At 39.5% G+C, this 20129-nt stretch overlaps 5 protein-coding genes across 5 annotated transcripts; 3 read left to right on the forward strand and 2 right to left on the reverse strand.

Annotated features, from left to right (window-relative positions):
* Positions 1–72: 72 nt before the first annotated feature.
* Positions 73–611, reverse strand: LOC309482989 (histone H3.2). Its single transcript, XM_082148623.1, has one exon. It carries the CDS (start codon positions 556–558, stop codon positions 148–150), a length of 411 nt encoding a protein of 136 aa, XP_082004749.1. The 5' UTR covers positions 559–611; the 3' UTR covers positions 73–147.
* A 1552-nt stretch (positions 612–2163) lies between these two features.
* On the reverse strand, positions 2164–2722 carry LOC309492357 (histone H2A). Its single transcript, XM_082161291.1, has one exon. The coding sequence runs from the start codon at positions 2622–2624 to the stop codon at positions 2238–2240; it is 387 nt and encodes a 128-aa protein (XP_082017417.1). The 5' UTR covers positions 2625–2722; the 3' UTR covers positions 2164–2237.
* Positions 2723–3982: 1260 nt separating this feature from the next.
* On the forward strand, positions 3983–8750 carry LOC309491467 (uncharacterized protein). Its single transcript, XM_082160831.1, has 2 exons — positions 3983–5005; positions 8258–8750. Exon 1 carries the CDS (start codon positions 4000–4002, stop codon positions 4981–4983), a length of 984 nt encoding a protein of 327 aa, XP_082016957.1. The 5' UTR covers positions 3983–3999; the 3' UTR covers positions 4984–5005; positions 8258–8750.
* A 2359-nt stretch (positions 8751–11109) lies between these two features.
* On the forward strand, positions 11110–12401 carry LOC309491135 (histone H2B-like). The gene has a single exon (XM_082160576.1). The coding sequence runs from the start codon at positions 11129–11131 to the stop codon at positions 11501–11503; it is 375 nt and encodes a 124-aa protein (XP_082016702.1). The 5' UTR covers positions 11110–11128; the 3' UTR covers positions 11504–12401.
* A 1747-nt stretch (positions 12402–14148) lies between these two features.
* Positions 14149–15019, forward strand: LOC309489794 (histone H1-like). The gene has a single exon (XM_082158707.1). It carries the CDS (start codon positions 14210–14212, stop codon positions 14834–14836), a length of 627 nt encoding a protein of 208 aa, XP_082014833.1. The 5' UTR covers positions 14149–14209; the 3' UTR covers positions 14837–15019.
* The last annotated feature ends 5110 nt before the right edge of the window (positions 15020–20129 follow it).

Here is a 20129-nt window from a genome sequence, read left to right on the forward strand (position 1 = left end):
ATCCAGATCCCACACTGCATTAGACCCTATTGCTTCATATTCAGCGTTAAAGTTAAAGTGGAAATTGTCTCGTTTACAGTAGGTGTTGTGGCTCTTAAAAGAGCCGTTGGGGAGTGACGCGCGTGCACAGCAGCGGCGGCGGCGGGTTTAAGCGCGCTCTCCGCGGATACGGCGCGCCAGCTGGATGTCCTTGGGCATGATGGTGACTCTCTTGGCGTGGATGGCGCACAGGTTGGTGTCCTCAAACAGACCCACCAGATAAGCCTCGCTGGCCTCCTGCAGGGCCATGACAGCGGAGCTCTGGAAACGCAGGTCCGTCTTGAAGTCCTGGGCGATTTCTCTCACCAGCCGCTGGAAAGGCAGTTTGCGGATCAGCAGCTCGGTGGACTTCTGATAGCGGCGGATCTCCCGCAGAGCCACGGTCCCGGGCCGGTACCGATGAGGCTTCTTGACGCCGCCGGTGGCGGGCGCGCTCTTCCGCGCTGCTTTAGTCGCGAGCTGCTTCCTCGGGGCTTTGCCACCGGTGGATTTACGAGCGGTCTGCTTGGTTCTTGCCATCGCTGCAGTTTCTTCTCTCTCGGTCCTGCTTGCGCTGGAATAAATGCTTTCTATTACGCACCTCCTGCTTTTATAGCATTGGACCGTCACGAGCTCATAGTGTCGCGATGATGCAGAGGCTTGTGATTGGCTAGTGTGTGACGCGCTTATGACTGCTAGCCAATGACTGCGCGTTTCCTCTTTTCAAACAAGTGGACGGTTTCCCGCTCAAGACGCTTTGTTCAGTCGTGGACTATTTTACTCATCAATCAGTAACAAAGACATCCATAGGCTTTATTATTATTTGTATTTGTTCTGAAATACTCGTCTTAATTCTCAGTAGTTTTGCAGATCTTGGATCAGAACAAAATCACATTACAGTCCGTATACAAGCTCTGCAGCCAGATAGTAAGACACACACACACACACACACACACACACACAGATAATGTAAAACACAGGATCGTACAGTAGAGCAGATATTAAAGGACAAAAGACCCTTCAGTAACACTGATCAATTTCTGTTACACTGGAAATCTTCTGAAGCCGATGTATAGTTTTTGATATTGTATAATCAATTAACCCTGGCCTCCAGGCAACATAGTCTATTTTAGTTATTATTTTTTTTAAATGAGACACCCATTTATTGGCCAAACCTTTCTCAGGGGAGAAATACTAATCAATGAAAGTGCAAAAATTGGTCACATGACCCACAGGGGTCCATTTTGTGTCTAGTTTCAGCACATGTGCACAGGTCACATGCCTCCATATTTTCCCATTGAAAAAAATTGCATTTTTCACTCATTTGCGTCCAGTTAATTACCCACATAAAATATGAGTCACCTTCACTGGTAAGTAAAGAAGTATTTTAAAGAACTTTACAGTATATCATCAAATGTTAGAGTACACAACAGAAAACTGTGTTGCCTCAAGGCAATATTGTACCGCAAAGGAATCGCATACGGCACATCAGACATACTGTTGGATACAAATATATTATATTTGTAAGGAAAAGGGTAAACATTATCTAAAAATGTTTGCATTTTTGCATGATTTTGTAATGCACTAATAAAAATAGTAATCCAGATAATAAATTTGCACATATTATGATCTGCACATTTTCTATAGCACCTAAAAAGGTATAAAACAACTGCATTTGATGTGATGAGGAAGAGGAGGATATAGTGACAGTGAATCCTGCAGGGAGAGAGTGAAGATGAGGATGAAGATGGAGAAAATAACTTGATATGATGGTTTGGTAATAATTGTGTTCCTCTATAGTACAATTTTGCCGGAGAGCAACAGCTGGATATGAAATGTTACTTTTCATTAAATATGTAATACATTAAAAACTGGTTATGTGTGTTAGTTCAACTGTCAGGTTAAAGAATTGTAAAAAAAAAAAAATTCTATGTGACAATGTCAAACATTTTAATTTATCCTTGGTGGTACAATGTTAAAACATACTTTTAATGTGTATTGATGTTGTTATAGTGAGCAGAAAAAAACCTACAAATAACTTCTCATTGATGTCATATTGCACACGTTGTGTTTCTAGTTTTGCTAGACTAAATATGCTATTTTTATTATCAACTTATTTAAATTATAGCATTTATAGTTAACAAAGAAAAGCGCTCTCTATCAGATAAAGTGAGTGGCTCTTAAAAGAGCCTTTGGTCGTCAGTGAGAGACTGCAGCGCTTATTTGGCCTTGGCGGGCTTCTCGGTCTTCTTGGGCAGCAGCACGGCCTGGATGTTGGGCAACACGCCACCCTGAGCGATGGTCACTCCGCCCAGAAGCTTGTTCAGCTCCTCATCATTGCGCACCGCCAGCTGCAAGTGACGGGGGATAATGCGGGTCTTCTTGTTGTCCCGAGCGGCGTTTCCAGCCAACTCCAGGATCTCCGCGGTCAGATACTCGAGCACAGCCGCCAGATACACTGGAGCTCCGGCACCGACGCGCTCGGCGTAGTTGCCTTTGCGGAGGAGCCTGTGGACACGGCCGACGGGAAACTGGAGCCCTGCCCTGGACGAACGAGTCTTAGCCTTCGCTCGAGCTTTGCCGCCGGTTTTGCCTCTGCCGCTCATTTTAACAATCAGTTTCTACAATCTTCACAGTCGAAGTAACTGAATGAAGAGCAGCGCCTCCACACACTGTCTTTAAACGAGAGTGCCAGTCGCCCATTGGCTTAGAGTCTGATAGCATTTAAACCAATCACTGAACTTCCCTCCAAAGCCCAACCCCCATTTCTGGCGGGAATAGTTATGCGCAAGTATTTGTGACGGTTAAAACCATGCAGTTAAAGAATACTAAAAGGACTGACTGGTATTAATGTCATTTTACAATTCACCTAGTCAAAAACATATTGGAAAACTGTTGGGAATATGAGCAGACATATCTGAATAGCTTTGACTGGACAGCAGGCTCAACAAATAGACAATCAGTAATATCAATATTATCCCCACAGTGGCTCTGCTAGTCCGGCTACCTTGGCTCTTCTCACTGCCAACAGTTGATTTGCAAATACTTCAGCCAATAAATGAAAACCAGAAATATTTTCCAAAAGAGACAGACGCTGCAATGTATATTCCTCACTTTAAATATGAATCTGCAAAAAGAACTGCTAACAATATATTAGTATATGCAACTGAGACACACTCCATCCCAGCAGGAATATTGGGAATATGCACCATAAGCTGGTTTCTACCAAAACACCAACAGAAGAAGAAGAACTACTAAAAGAATGCTGGTTTGTGAATGATAATGTCTCACATTTTTGGTAGGACAGCAACTAGAGATGTTATGAATCTGGATATTACAGAAATTCCAGTTAGTCCCTCTATTGTAGCCTAATACTATTTATATTGGTTGCTTCCCACTCCTCAAGTCTATTTTTATCTATAATATAAGGTTAAGAATTATAAATCTGCACCTAAGGAGGTTGTTATTCAACAGTGTGTAGATAAACCCCTCAATGCTTCATATATCCACAGGTGGGTCAGAGAATCATCATTCGGCTTCAGCATATATTCAGACAGAGAGAGAGAGAGTCAGCATTCAGAAGAGGATCAGTGTTTACAACAGCGAATGGAGATTTTATTAGCTATTCAATGAGTGCAGGAAGTTAAGCCAATAACGTTTGTTCAGACTCTCTGTCAGCTTTAAATAGTTTAACAAGTCAACATCAGTACAAGATGTAATATCTGAGATACTTACAAATCTGCTAGAGACTATTGAGCACATAGCTGCAAGGAAAGAGAGGAGCTGATCAAGAAAATGAAAGATATAGGTTTAATCAACTTCACTCTATCAAATCTATTAAAGGAGTAGTTCACGTTAAAATGAAAATTAGCCCATGATTTACTCACCCTCAAGTCATCCTCGTTGTATAAGACTTTCTTCTTTCAGACGAATACAATAGAAGTCATTTTAATAAATATCCTGGCTCTTCCAAGCTTTATAATGGCAGTGATTTGCAGCCATCAGTTTAAAGCTGATAAAAGTGCATCTATCCATCATAAAAGTGCATCTATCCATCATAAAAGTGCATCTATTCATCATAAAAGTGCATCTAGCCATCATAAAAATGCATCTATTCATCATAAAAGTGCATCTATCCATCATAAAAGTGCATCTATCCATCATAAAAGTGCATCTATTCATCATAAAAGTGCATCTAGCCATCATAAAAGTGCATCTATTCATCATAAAAGTGCCTCTGTCCATCATAAAAGTGCATCTATCCATCATAAATGTACATCTATCCATCAAAAAAGTGCATCTATTCATCATAAAAGTGCATCTATCCATCATAAAAGTGCATCTATCCATCATAAAAGTGCATCTATTCATCATAAAAGTGCATCTATCCATCATAAAAGTGCATCTGTCCATCATAAAAGTGCATCTATCCATCATAAAAGTGCATCTATCCATCATAAAAGTGCATCTATTCATCATAAAAGTGCATCTATCCATCATAAAAGTGCATCTATCCATCATAAAAGTGCATCTATTCATCATAAAAGTGCATCTGTCCATCATAAAAGTGCATCTATCCATCATAAATGTACATCTATCCATCATAAAAGTGCATCTATTCATCATAAAAGTGCATCTGTCCATCATAAAAGTGCATTTGTCCATCATAAATGTACATCTATCCATCATAAAAGTGCATCTATTCATCATAAAAGTGCATCTATCCATCATAAAAGTGCATCTATCCATCATAAAAGTGCATATATCCATCATAAATGTGCATCTATCCATCATAAAAGTGCATCTGTCCATCATAAAAGTGCATCTGTCCATCATAAAAGTGCATCTATCCATCAAAAATGTGCATCTATCCATCATAAAATTGCATCTGTCCATCATAAAAGTGCATCTATCCATCATAAAAGTGCATCTATCCATCATAAAAGTGCATCTATCCATGATTAAAGTACATCTGTCCATCAATAAAGTGGATCTTTCCATCATAAATGTACATCTATCATCATAAAAGTGCATCTATTCATCATAAAAGTGCATCTATCCATCATAAAAGTGCATCTATCCATGATAAAAGTGCATCTATCCATGATAAAAGTGCATCTATCCATGATAAAAGTGCATCTTTTAACTTTTGCATCTTTTGTTAGGTGATTTTAATGTACATGTATGTTGTGCTTCGGATCACTTAGCATCGGAGTTTTTGAATAGCATTGATTCTTTTAATCTGGTGCAGTGGGTTAAAGAACCCACACACAACCGTGGTCATATGTTGGACTTAATATTGTCTTTTGGACTCTCAATAACTGATACTGAAGTGATTGAATTACCCATCTCTGATCATTTTCCTATTATATTTAAAATGGCTCTTCCAGCTATGCCTTACATAACTATCTCTGATTTAAAACAGGTTCGAGTGTATTCACCGCGATTTTGCGAGGCTTTCACTGAACGTTATAATGAAATCACTTCCTCAGTGTCCTATGTATCTTTATTATTAGATCTAGATGTTGAGCAACATCTTGAACATTGTATGGTTGGAGATTTTAAATGCTGTTGCACCCTATAGGTTGCTAAAGCCGAAACGTAAAGCTGAGCCTTGGTTGGATCAAGATATTCGCTCCCTGAGACAATTATGTAGGAAAGCAGAAAGAAAATGGAAGAAAGACAAACTTCAAATATCCTTGACCATACTTAAAGAATGTCTATGGACATATCAGAGTGCAGTTAAGAAGGCCAAGTCTCTTAATTTTTCTAATCTGATCGAGGAGCATCATCAAATTCCTAGAGTTCTTTTTTCGATTATTAATTCAGTATTACATCCCCCTGTACAGACTTTCCGTAATCCTACTAAAGCATTATGTGAAAATTTTCTAAATTATTTCGAGACTAAAATTATAAATCTAAGAGTTCAAATACAAGATACCAGTGATGATAATTTGAGCTCTATGAGTCCATTGGCTTCTTGGACTACTTTTAATTCTATTTCCTTAGACTCATTAAAAGAAATAGTTTTAAAACTAAAAACCTCTTCTAGTCCCCTTGACACTATGCACCCCCGCTATCTGAAGTTATTAATTGATATAGTAGGACCTGGCCTTGTAACTTTACTTAATAAATGCTTGCAGTCAGGGATTATCCCTGATAGCTTAAAAAGGGCCACAGTGACTCCAGTGCTAAAAAAATCCACACTTGATACATCTATCTTAGCAAATTTTCGCCCCGTGTCTGTCCTTCCGTTTATTTCTAAGGTGATGGAAAAAATTGTCTCTCTGCAACTTCAGTCTTTCTTATCCACAAATCGTATATATGAGATATTTCAATCAGGTTTCAAATCATTACATAGTACTGAAACGGCCCTTGTTAGAGTCTTAAATGACATCTTAATGATTACTGATTCGGGAGCTTCTATCATTTTAATCATGCTGGACTTGTCTTCAGCGTTTGATACTGTCGATCACGGAATTCTCATCTCCCGACTGGAGTCCTATGTGGGTTTAGGCGGGGTAGTGTTAAACTGGTTTAAATCTTTCCTAACAAACAGAACTTTTTCTGTCAAAATTGGAAATTTTACTTCATCATTACGCAAGTTATCCTGTGGCGTACCACAGGGATCTGTTCTTGCACCCATTCTGTTTTCTTTATATTTACTTCCCTTGGGATCCATTTTTAGGAAACATAATATAGCCTTCCATTGTTACGCTGATGACATGCAAGTTTATCTGCCTTTGACCGGCGGTAATGAGAATGCTGTTAGTAATTTATCAGCATGTTTGAATGATGTAAAGGCATGGCTCTCAAAAAACTTTCTTTTTCTGAACTCAGATAAATCGGAAGCTATTGTTTTTTGTCCCTCCGAACAAAGAAGACAATATTTACCTAACCTTGATCTTTTAAATTTCACTGTTTTACCAAAGGTTCGTAATTTAGGTGTTGTAATTGACAACAACTTACAATTTGATAGGCAAATTGCCTCTGTAGTGGGCTCTAGTTTTTTTCATCTGCGCTCTCTTTCCAAAATTAAATCTTTCCTATTGTAACCCTTATTTTCTGCTTTGTGTACTCCAGTCTCTTCAGCGTGGATGACATAAAATAAAACCCGGGTTACAATGGTGGTGATTCACATTTCTTTGTTTAATCAGAAGTATCGGCATAACATGAACAGACGCCTAACTCACTTTTCTACAACTCTCGTTTCTCACAGTGTCTTCGCTACTGCGTTCTCTTCTCTTCCTGAGCACTTCTCTTTCGGACACACCCCCTTAAAGGGACCGAGACACACAATAACTTTCTAACTAACATAAGACGCATGAAAATGCATGAAAACATTCTAAATAGCTTATTAGTGGCTTCACATCCACTTCACAATTTCTTAATTCTTCCTCTTCTCTTTTTAACACAACATGAATTAACTAAACCCAATATAATGAATTAAACAATGAATTTCAAGGTTACACTATCTAATGCTTCTCTAGAAGTTGCTATTCACGCCTTTATAACATCCAGGCTAGATTATTGCAACTCTCTTTATTATGGGATTTCTAAGAATCAAATCTCAAGATTACAAGTTGTTCAGAATGCAACAGCACGTTTTTTGAAAGGAGGCAAAAAGTTTGATCATGTGACACCGCTTTTGAGATCCCTTCACTGGTTACCGGTTCAATATAGAATCAACTATAAAATTTTATTGCTAGTCTACAAATCCTTAAATAATCTTGCACCATCTTACTTATCGGATTTACTCCACCCATATACTTCAAATCGAGAACTGAGATCAGGAAACAAATCACTCCTTCGTATTCCTAGAACCCGCTTGAAAAAGAGGGGAAATAGAGCTTTCGAAGTGGTGGGCCCCACTCTATGGAACAATCTTCCTATCCAACTTAAAAAGGCTTCCACTTTGTCCGAGTTTAAAACAGCACTAAAAACATATTTGTTTGGATTAGCTTTTAACGTGTAATTTACTTGAACTTATCATTTAATGCACCATAATTGACTGTTGATAGTGATGTTGTTGGTTCATTATGTATTTTGTCGTGATTATTGTACAGCACTTTGGTCGGCCAAAAACCGGAAGTAAATGTGCTCTAGAAATAAACAAACTTGAACTTGAAACTTGAACATCTATTCATCATAAAAGTGCATTTGTCCATCATGAAAGTGCATCTATCCATCATAAATGTGCATCTATCCATCATAAAAGTGCATCTATTCATCATAAAAGTGCATCTATCCATCATAAAAGTGCATCTATTCATCATAAAAGTTCATCTATCCATCATTAAAGTGCATCTATCCATCATAAAAGTGCATCTATCCATGATAAAAGTGCATTTTTCCATCATAAAAGTGCATCTCTCCATCATAAGTGCATCTATCCATCATAAAAGTGCATCTATTCAACATAAAAGTGCATCTATCCATCATAAAAGTGCATCTATCCATCATAAATGTGCATCTATCCATCATAAAATTGCATCTGTCCATCATAAAAGTGCATCTGTCCATCATAAAAGTACATCTGTCCATCATAAAAGTGGATCTTTCCATCATAAATGTACATCTATCATCATAAAAGTGCATCTATTCATCATAAAAGTGCATCTATCCATCATAAAAGTTCATCTATCCATCATAAACGTGCATCTGTCCATCATAAACGTGCATCTGTCCATCATAAACGTGCATCTGTCCATCATAAAAGTGCATCTATCCATCATAAACGAACTCCACAGGCTCCAGGGGTTAATAAAAAGCCTCTGAACCAAAGCCATGAGTTTGTGTAAGAACAATATTTATATTAAAAACTTCATAAAGTAATATAACTAGCTTCCGGCCAAACAAACACACGGATTCCACTTAGGCCTAAAGCGCAACTTATGTGACGCACTGCTAATATTTACGCTACGCCATGACGCACTACACTACTTCTGATGTCCCATTAATGCTTCACATTCCAGTCCAGAGTCCAAACGCCATTAAACCAAATATCAAATGTGTACAAAACAGATGATAAGAGAAAATGGATTCCAAACTATTCATTTAACGTTGTGGTTTTTGACTCTGACAGTCAATGTGTGTAAAACATTGTTGAACTGAACTGGTAAAACAACAATTTAATAAGCTCTTCAAATTACATCAGCAACAATCAAGAGTTCAGGATAAAGAACCACTGATGTAGAATAATGTTCCATATTTTGGCCCTGATGTTTTCAGGTTTCGGCAGAAGAGGTTCTTACACACAACAGACCCAGCAAAACAAAACATTAGAACTGTTTCAGCATCATTGAATGTTTCTGTTATAGTCTGAGCACATCTGATGGAAGATCGAGTGATCTGGCTGAAACCGGAACAAACCGGACCAGACCAAATCTAGTCTGGACACAATTTCCATTCAGATTGCACCTGTAAACTCTAAGATCCATTATCTTCATCTTTCAGTTCACAGCATCATTTAAAAGAAATAAACAATCTGTCTAAATATATATATATATATCTCACATAATGGACTATTGTAAAAACAGGACTATGTTGGGAATTAGCATTTATAGTGGTTAAAATGAAATTATGACCCATGCTGTCTCTTGCTTTAAAAGATAAGCAACTCATTTTGATAAGCAACAACATATAACACAATACTTTCCATAATTTCCATTCACATGGTTCCATATGGTATGAGATGAAGGGCGAATCCTTTATGACAATGAACATGTTTTTGATGTCGTAATATGAACGATTAAATGCGTTTTTTACAAGTTAAAACATTAATAATGTGTGATCAGACGTATTTATGACTATGATGATGATGATGAGTATTATAAGGCCAGAGATGAGAGTCACTGACAGACTCGGGCTGATGTTCTTGTGCTTCAAGCGGCCCAAAACACCATCTGTATCAAAGCCTCCCCTCGACCCTCACTGAGGCTGATTTCATTAAAGTCTCTTTCAGACTGTTCATAAAAAAAAAAGAAAAAATGTTGTACCATCAAGCAATATCTAATGAGTCATTTCACAGTTACATTTCCAAGTATTGTTTTAAGATTGGGAGGAAATTCTGATTAATCATCTGTCCACTAAATTGGACATCATGCATCAAAAGCTATATTTCATCTACAGGTCATACTTTTACTGTGACTGTATTATTTAAATACTTTTCTGACTGTAAATAAATGTATTTGTGTTATTAGAATGTAATTTGCATTAAAGGGCACCTATCTGTAAAATTCACTTTTATATGGCGTTTGAACATAAATGTGTGTATTTTGAGCTAAAACTTCACATACACACCCTGTGGACATCAGAGACTTAATTTACAGCTTGTGAAAAGGGGCATAACAGGAAGCAATGCGATTAAATACATAATGTACATTACAAGTAATGGACGTCACTTGCAATGCATTACTTTACTCCTTACATCAAAAAGTAATCTGATTATTTTATGCATGTTAGGAAAAAAATCCTGACTGAGGTTATCATAATTCATGCATGAAAGGGTTAATGAAAAGGTCCTTTGTTTTCTGGATGGAGAATCAACTTTATTAATGAGCTCATAAAGTTTCACAGTAATGTATGAGACTTTAATCAGCTTTTCATTCTCTTTACCCAACAGATGATACCTAAAATATTATATTTGTATTACACAATCTTTATCTATTTACTGATGCTAAAATGTGGCTTACAAAAAAGCAAAAGAAACTTAGATCAGAATGGGACCACAGTTAGCAGAAGTGAAAATGCAGAAAAAAGAACAGAAAAAAAAACTCCCTCAACGTGTTTATAAGATGTTTTAATCACACGATGGTGCACAATATTTGTCTAGAAAAGCTAATTTTCTCAAACTACTATTAATAAAAAAAAGAGCGGTAAATGAAACAAAGGAAACTGTGTCATTCAAACATGGGTGATAGGCGGGGTTATCATTCAACCGCCAATATGGGTTCGGCCAATGAAACACGAGTTTACGGGTTTGGCCAATGAAAACAGGCAATCAGAATTCCCCGTGTCTCCTTGTAAATTAGCATAGTGTAGCGAATAAAAGCCTCAGAGTCGCTCCTGAGTTCACACTGACTCGTCAGCTCTGAGATCATTCTTCATCATGCCTGAACCAGCCAAGTCTGCGCCTAAGAAGGGCTCTAAGAAGGCCGTCACCAAGACCGCCGCGAAGGGAGGAAAGAAGCGCAGGAAGTCCAGGAAGGAGAGCTACGCCATCTACGTTTATAAAGTGCTGAAGCAGGTTCACCCTGACACCGGCATCTCCTCCAAGGCGATGGGCATCATGAACTCATTCGTCAACGACATCTTCGAGCGCATCGCCGGTGAGGCGTCTCGTCTCGCTCACTACAACAAGCGCTCCACCATCACGTCGAGAGAGATCCAGACCGCCGTGCGTCTGCTGCTGCCCGGAGAGCTGGCCAAACACGCCGTGTCTGAGGGCACCAAGGCCGTCACCAAGTACACCAGCTCCAAGTAGAGCCGAGGAGGCCAGCACACAAAGGCTCTTTTAAGAGCCACACACTTTATCCTTTAAAAGGGCTTCTCATGCTTGCAAGACTAACTAATATAAAATTGATTTTTATATATATATATATTATATATAATTTGCCTTGATGGTTTGCTTTTTAATAGTGTTGTTAAAGACATTTTTACATGAGTTAAGTATTATCAGTAAACTCTAGCAGTTTGGCTCTAAAAGCATTTGGAAGTCACATCGGGGGCTTTATGATTATAGAAAGTTAAATTTTCCCACATTTAGTTTTGGTGGCAGTGAAGCATCTTAATGAAAACTGTACAGATTCATAATCCTTCATATTTCAGCATAACAAATGAACCGAAATCTCCAACTATATTTTATCTGCATGGATGTTCAGTTCACTCACATAAAGTGATATACACAGAAACTGCTTGATTGTTTATAAAGATGTCATACTATCACAGCTCTAAACTGCTCAAACAGGACTTACACACCAGTTTGTACAGACATCGAATTTCCATGTCAAATTCAAATATTTCAGTGGAATTAATTTTTATCTTGTGTCAAAAATAAACGGCCTATATTTCAGCACATGTAATAAAAATATTTGTACATACATTTTTTTTGAGAGACTAGCAAAAAAAGAGAATTTTGAGATCAATTATTTGTTGAAAAGTTAAAACACTGCTTTCATTCTTTATCAAAATATCTTCATAATACGATGTTGTTTTCCAGCCTTTCCAAGTATTAAACACATCCATCTGTGTAACTGTAGGGTTGCCAAATCACAAATTTAGATAAAATATACATTTCATGCATCATAAAGTTTACGCAAGAAACAGTAACGGGAGTCCTGTACATTTAGGCTCTACAAGAACAATAAATGACAGGAATATGAGACTGTTTTCATGTGTGTTTTATTGCAGGACTTTCTTCCTCTGTTTGCTTTAGATCGTGTCTTTGTTTTTCATTATTATCTATAATTGAGTCATTTTAAACTGTCTTTCTGCTTTATATCTGTGGACTGGCAAGCTTATATTGACCTACTTGTATAATATAACATGTTAGTCTGTTTACTGCACCTTTTCCACACACAATAAAGGTCATAGAAAAAAAATGTCATTTTTGTTTTTAATAAACAAGTAAGAAATCTGACTGGCTGTTAATATTTATAGAGCCAGTTCTGAAAAGTGCATCTAGTCCAACATTAAGCTTCAATAATTGGGTAATTTGCATTATTAAGACAAACTTAAAAATGAAGAGTTGGATCCTTAAAACCTCGTGTCACTGATGTCGTCAAAATCAGTCCAACCGAGCAAAGCTGGAAACAATAATACTGTTGGTTTATGTATAAAATAACTCTATCATTGTTTAATCAGTTTCAATAGCAAAATTATATCAGTTTAAGCCCATCAATGTCTAAAGTTTGTTGTTTTAGGTCGAGAAGTTTCTCAGTTTTGGTTCAGAGTTAAAGAGAGATGGAGTTTGTTTGGTTTTACATGTGAATCACAAAATATCCTCTCTAATATAGTGAAACATGAGGAAAATTATGTTTAATATAATGACTGTGTGTCATGAGAGTGTTTCTTTCCACAAGAACAAGAGTAAGAAAAATATATTCCTGGGTCAGAAAACTAGTAGTGGCCTAAATAGTCTGACCAAACCCCCAACATCTGTGCAAATATATCAAACATATACAGTGAAGATTATGACTGTTATATGAATTACATTTTAATAGTGGTTAAATCAAAATATTACAATGAGTGACCTGTGCTTTATTATTTACATTCATTCAGTTATCAGATGATTTTATCCAAAGAGATGTAGGAAATAATCTTAAGGAGGCAATGACATGAGAAATACATAGTTTCAAACACTGTGCAGAAAAGTACAAGCTGGAACAAGCAGAGAAATAAGAAATAGGGAGAAAAATAAGTTGTTTTTAAGGCACTTGCTTTAAATGAGAAACTCATTCAGAGCTTTAACACAATCATCATTCACAAGCCGAAGACTGAGAAACAAATGACGTTTATTTTTTATTTTTTTACGTAATATGATGTACAATCCGCTTATGAAAACAAGTTAAAACATTAATACTGTGTGATCAGACGTATTTATGACTATGATGATGATGATGAGTATTATAAGGCCAGAGATGAGAGTCACTGACAGACTCGGGCTGATGTTCTTGTGCTTCAAGCGGCCCAAAACACCATCTGTATCAAAGCCTCCCCTCGACCCTCACTGATGCTGATTTCATTAAAGTCTCTTTCAGACTGTTTGCTGAACACACAGAGGACGCCTTCAGACTTTTACACTCTTTTACAGTGAAACTTTCCATCAAATTTACACGCGGCTTTTCCCCGTGGCTGATGCTCGCCTTGGATTTGATCTGATAGAGTCTAAATAAACATTTCCTCTTCGCGTATTTTAGTCTCCAATGAAAGCCCAGAACCTCTGCTTGCTGTTCACTTTGTTTTGACTGCGAAAAAATATTTAATCGCTCTAGTTTTGGCCCAAATGTAAGAGAAGAAAACACAAGAGTCCGCGGCTCGTGGACGCGCATAGACAGCGAGCGGGCAGGTTGAGTCTACGAGGTTCTCATGTGTTGTTTAAAGGCGCAGCGCAGCTCGTGCGCTGTTCATTCACTGCTGAAGCAGATCCTGTTTGAAAGCTGCAGTTTATCCGATCGGAGAGAGAGAGATTATGGCTGAAACCGCCCCTGCCCCGGCTGCTGCCGCCCCGGCCAAAGCGCCCAAGAAGAAGTCTGCTGCGAAAGCCAAGAAAGCAGGTCCCGGCGTCGGCGAGCTGATCGTCAAAGCGGTGTCCGCGTCTAAGGAGAGGAGCGGCGTGTCTCTCGCCGCGCTGAAGAAGGCGCTCGCTGCCAGCGGCTACGATGTGGAGAAGAACAACTCCCGCGTCAAGATCGCCATCAAGAGCCTGGTGACTAAAGGGACTCTGGTGCAGGTCAAAGGAACCGGCGCCTCGGGCTCCTTCAAGCTCAACAAGCAGCAAGCCGAGAGCAAGAAGAAGCCCGTGGCCAAGAAAGCGGCTCCTAAAGCGAAGAAGCCCGCGGCCAAGAAACCCGCCGCTGCCAAGAAGCCCAAGAGTGCCGCAGCAAAGAAGCCCGCAGCCGCTAAGAAATCACCCAAGAAGGCCAAGAAACCCGCCGTCAAGGCCGCTAAGAAGGCGACGAAGAGCCCCAAGAAGGCGAAGAAGCCCGCGGCCGCGAAGAAAGCAGCCAAGAGCCCGAAAAAGGCCAAGGCGGCGAAACCGAAGGCAGCAAAGCCTCAAGCCGCCAAGCCTAAAAGGGGACCTCCCAAGAAGAGATAAACACCTACTGTGCTTCATTACATCAAAGGCTCTTTTAAGAGCCACCCACTAACTCTGAGTAAAGAGCAAAACTCGTTTATTTTAATAATTTGTTTATTTTGAAAGCAAATAGCCCATATGTGACTTTAGACTACTTGGATTCATGCAATCTGAACAATGTAAAACTAGTACTGGAAAACTTTTAAACCATTTTTATACATATAATAAAAGGGGCAAAACGCTAGTGAGGGTCCAGACAGTGATCACAGTTCAAATAAGATGTATAACAGTACAACATAAATATATATACACACACACACACACACACAGGCATAACACTGTACTGGAGAATTGTGACAATAGAAACAATAAGCAGTGATAAAACTCCAATATTACAAGAGGAACACAGTACAGTATCAGGTCAATGTGCACAGAGTATACAGTGTGGTAAGGGTGAAACACTTTTATAATATCCATTTTTGTACCTATCTGAATATTCTACCACAAATATTTCAATGATTTCATCTATTTACTTGTGCATAACTATTCCTGCCAGAAAGGGGGGTTGGGCTTTGGAGGGAAGTTCAGTGATTGGTTTAAATGCTATAAGACTCTAAGCCAATGGGCGACTGGCACTCAATTCAATTCAATTCAAAATTGCTTTATTGGCATGACTGTACATGTTACAATATTGCCAAAGCTTGTAAAAGACATCAAAATTATAAAATATTACAACATAACTTAAATCTAAATGTACTACTTAAATTAATTGTACAAATTAACAGTGTAACAAATTATAATATCTGTAAACATTTTACACCATAGTGTTTTAACATATATACAAATTATAGTATCGGAACATTTTATACCACAGTGTTTTAACATATACACACACACACATATCACTGAGGGTCACTGTGGTGGACAGTAGGGAAACACACTGAGGTCAGACACACACACACACACACACACACACACACACACACACACACACACACACACACACACATATCACTGAGGGTCACTGTGGTGGACAGTAGGGAAACACACTGAGGTCAGACACACACATCACACACACATTCACCTGCTGTCTCTCAGGCTGTGGCACACACACACGTATCTGGCAGCCAGTGCTGCTGTCTGGCCCTCTCCTAGCAGGATCTTCATCTGATCTACTTCAGTCATGGCTGTAAAGTTCTGTATTACGTTAGTGAGTTTGCTAAAGTAGAGTTCTCTGACTGAACTGTATTTGTGACAGTGAAGGAGGAAGTGCGTCTCTGTCTCGATCTCTCCTGTCCTACAGTGAACACACACCCTCTGCTCTCGGGGTAACCAGCTCTTCCTGTGTCTGCCCGTCTCGATGGCGAGACTGTGTTCACTCAGCCTGTACTTGCTCAGGATCCGTCTCTGCTTTGTGTCTCTCACACTCTGGAGATATTCTTCCAGTTCATAATTTGATTTCAGATTTCGATAGAATTGTAATTTACTTTGTGTTTTAGTTTGCTGATCCCAATGTTCCAGATATGTATTTTTAGACTGTTTGATAATTTGGTTTATTCTGATGTTAGTGTGAGAAGCAGTGCTGGTCTGAGACTGGTTAGGGTTAGTAGGGTTAGGCCGGTTAGTGAGTCTCAGAACCAGCTGACTGAGGAGACTCTTTTCGGGGTTCAGTTCTTGGGTTTGTAGTGCTTTAAAATGTAGCGATTCTGTGGGACTTGATTTTAGATGCATCCAGAATTTGAGGGATCTTTTTTGCATATTGATAATCAATGGGAATCGGCCTAATTCTGCCCTACATGCATTATTGGGTGTTTTCCTTTGTAGTTTTAGAATCATTTTGCAGAATTCAGTGTGTAGGGCTTCTGTTGGATGCCTGTCCCATCTAGTGTAGCTCTGATCACTGAGTGGACCCCAAACCTCACTTCCATAGAGCGCAATGGGCTGAATTACACTATCAAAGATTTTACACCAGATTGGAATCGGTAATTCAATTCTTTGGAATTTTTTCTTAATTGCGTACAGAGCTCTTCGAGCTTTATCTTTGAGAGCATTCACTGCCATACTGAAACTCCCCGATGCAGTGATGACCAGGCCGAGGTAAGTGTACTGCATCGTGTGCTCTAGGGCGGTGCTGCCTAGGCTGAACTGGTATCTGTGTTCCTGACATCTGGGCTTCTTCTGAAAGACCATAATATTGGTCTTTGTGAGGTTGACTGCCAGGGCCCAGTTCTGGCAGTAGTTCTCCAGCAGGTCCAGGTGCTGCTGTAGTCCCTGTGCAGTGGGTGATAGCAGCACCAGGTCGTCTGCGTACAGTAAGAGCTTGATGCTCCTGTCCTGTAGAGTGAGTCCAGGGCCTGTAGACTGCTCCAGCTGCACGGCTAGTTCATTAATGTAGATGTTGAACAGCGTTGGACTCAGGCTACAGCCCTGCCGCACTCCCCTTTTCTGGGTGAAGAATTCTGTGTGTTTGTTGCCAATTCGTATTGCACATTTGTTGTTCGAATACATTGATTTTATAGTGTCATAAACTTTACCCCCTACACCACTTTGTATAAGTTTATAATATAATCCGTTGTGCCAAATAGAATCAAATGCTTTTTTGAAATCGACAAAGCATGCAAATATTTTTCCGTTTTTGGTCTGTTTTACGTGTTTATTGATTAGGGTGTGTAGGGTGTAAATGTGGTCAGTAGTTCTGTGATTTGGAACGAAGCCAATCTGACTCGAGCTCAGGACATTGTGTTCGTTAAGGAAGCTTACAATTCTATTGTTTAAAATACTGCTAAATAACTTCCCCAGATTACTGCTCACACAAATGCCTCTGAAATTATTAGGGTCCAATTTATCTCCACTCTTATGAATTGGGGTAATAAGTCCTTGGCTCCAGATGTCAGGAAAACAGCCTGAAGTAAGTACAGTGTTGAACAGTTTGAGCACGGCCTCCTGCAGCTCAGGTGTGCTGTGTTTCAGCATCTCTCCTAGAATGCTGTCAGGACCACAAGATTTCTTTCCTTTTTGGCTTTTGAGTTTGTTTGTCAATTCTTCATGTGTAATTGGGAAGTCAAGTGGATTTTGATTATTTTTAATTGTCTCTTCTAAAATTTGTAGATTTTGTTTGATCAGATTATAATTATCATTAAGTTGGTTTGATGGGATTTCTTTATATAAGTTTTCAAAATGATTTGTCCAAATTTCTCCATCTTGTATTGGCAGGTCTTGTGGTTTCGTTGTGCTCAGATTGTTCCACATCTCCCAGAACTGATTCTGATTTATTGAATGCTCTAATTCTTCTATACTTTTGGTCAGATGGTGTTGCTTTTTCACTCTAATTGTGTCTTTATATATTTTTAGTTTAGAAAAGTATTCAGTTCTTATCTCAGTGTTGTTTGGTTCTTTATGTTTCAGATTTGATAATTTTCTAAGTTGTTTTCTTAATGTTTTGCATTCTGAGTCAAACCATTTTTCATCTTTTGGAGTATTTTTAGTGTATTTTTTGCCTTTCTTTTTCAATTCACTTTTATGTGCTGCTTTTTTAAATATGTAATTTATTTCGTTTGTAGCCGAATTAACACCATCTTTAGTTGTTTTGAATTTCTTATTAATAAATGTATTTATTAGATTTTTTAGTTCTTCAGAACTGAGGGCTTGCACAAATTTGTCTGCGCTGTCTGGAGCCCATCTGTATCTCTGCTGGACCGGATACATTTGGCAGGTTTCCGGTCTGTTTTGTTCTGGTGTGTGGTGTGTTTTTATATAGATGTTAGTTTGGTTATGGTCAGAAAGCGGAGTTTGCTGTTTGACAGTGAATGCATTGAAGGAGGAAGGGTCCATGTCAGTGATGGCATAGTCAACTACACTAGCTCCAAGACCTGAACAACACGTGAACCTCCCTAAAGAGTCCCCTCTGATCCGGCCGTTCAGTATGTACAGGCCTGAGGCTCGGCAGAGCTGCACTAACTCTCTACCGCTTTTATTCACGGTTTGATCAAGGTTGTTTCTCGGTGGGAGTTTTCTTGTGAGACTCGGGGGATTTTGGCCAAACACATATTCATTGCCCTTTGGATCTATGACATCAGGTTCAGATCCAGTTCTGGCATTAAAGTCTCCACACAGCAGCACGTTTCCCTGGGCCTGGAAACGGCTGATTTCTGTGTGGATGTTGTTGAGGTATTCCTCATCATGGTAAGGGGACTCCGCTGGGGGAATGTAGATAGCACAGAGATATGTGTCTGTAGCTGAAATGCCAATTTGGTTTAATTTTAACCAGCAATGAAATTTCCCAACTGTAATGGTGGAAATGTGTTTGGCCAGATCCTCCCTGTACCACACCAGGATTCCTCCTGAGTCTCGTCCACGATGGACTGTACTTATCTTGACTGAGGGCACAATTACTTCATAATAGCCTGAGGGACAGTAGGTGAGCGCATCATTTCGACACCAGGTTTCAGTGAGGATTATGATATCAACATCTTCTATATTTTTTTAGAAATTCAGGGTCTGTGCTTTTAGAACCAAATGTTGAAGAGTGAAGACCCTGAATATTCCAGCAACTTATTTGAAATGAACGCATTTGTATTCTAAAAGAAAAACCTATTTGGTGAGACAGAGAGAAAATAAGGTGAAGCTACATGTGAAAACATACATGTGAAACATTTTACATTAGTGCACTTTTTTTTCTTTTTTTTACTCAGTAGAGCACTGTGTGTGTTCTTATCTGTTCAGGAGCTGGTTACACAGTGTGTGCAGCATCTCTCGGATCTGGCTCAGCTCGCTGGCAGGTGTGGAGCTGGAGGTGGAGGGTGGAGCGGGAGGCCGGGCTAAAGCTTCAGCGTAGCTCTGTGCTCTCGGATGGAGGGGTTTATCCGGGTGTGGGGGGTTTCTTGGTTTCTTCTTGCTAATGGGGACTTGATGGCCAGCAGGTGGATGTGGGGTTGGTGACTGCAGGTTTACAGGTGTGTAGTGAGCCATAGGTGGGTGTGGATGTGGTGGATGATGTGAGAAGCTCGTCCAGTCGACATCTCTCCTCGCCGGGGTCGGGGGGTTGTGTCTGGGCATGTAGGGGTGATTCCTCGCTGGGGTCGGGGGGTTGTGTCTGGGCATGAAGCGGTGAATGGGCCGGTAGTGTTCTGGAGTCGGAAGCAGATGTCTTGGTGATGATGGAGTGCGGCCCAGGGCAGCATCTTTAAGGGTCCTTGCAAAAATGCGCACTGCATCTCTGTGCAGGTGGAGTCCATCGTACAGGTGTTGGAGGCCGATGTGGTGGTGGTGGACCAGGTGCACGTTTGGCAGTGCAGAGCATCTACGGGATATTTCA

This window comes from Leuciscus leuciscus (genome assembly GCF_965113295.1).
Source record: "Leuciscus leuciscus genome assembly, chromosome: 2".
Lineage (NCBI taxonomy): Eukaryota > Metazoa > Chordata > Actinopteri > Cypriniformes > Leuciscidae > Leuciscus > Leuciscus leuciscus.

Coding starts and splice junctions, on each gene's coding strand:
- LOC309489794 (XM_082158707.1), top strand. CDS start 14,210: ATGGCTGAAACCGCCCCTGCCCCGGCTGCTGCCGCCCCGGCCAAAGCG.
- LOC309491467 (XM_082160831.1), top strand. CDS start 4,000: ATGGCAGTGATTTGCAGCCATCAGTTTAAAGCTGATAAAAGTGCATCT.
- LOC309492357 (XM_082161291.1), bottom strand. CDS start 2,624: ATGAGCGGCAGAGGCAAAACCGGCGGCAAAGCTCGAGCGAAGGCTAAG.
- LOC309491135 (XM_082160576.1), top strand. CDS start 11,129: ATGCCTGAACCAGCCAAGTCTGCGCCTAAGAAGGGCTCTAAGAAGGCC.
- LOC309482989 (XM_082148623.1), bottom strand. CDS start 558: ATGGCAAGAACCAAGCAGACCGCTCGTAAATCCACCGGTGGCAAAGCC.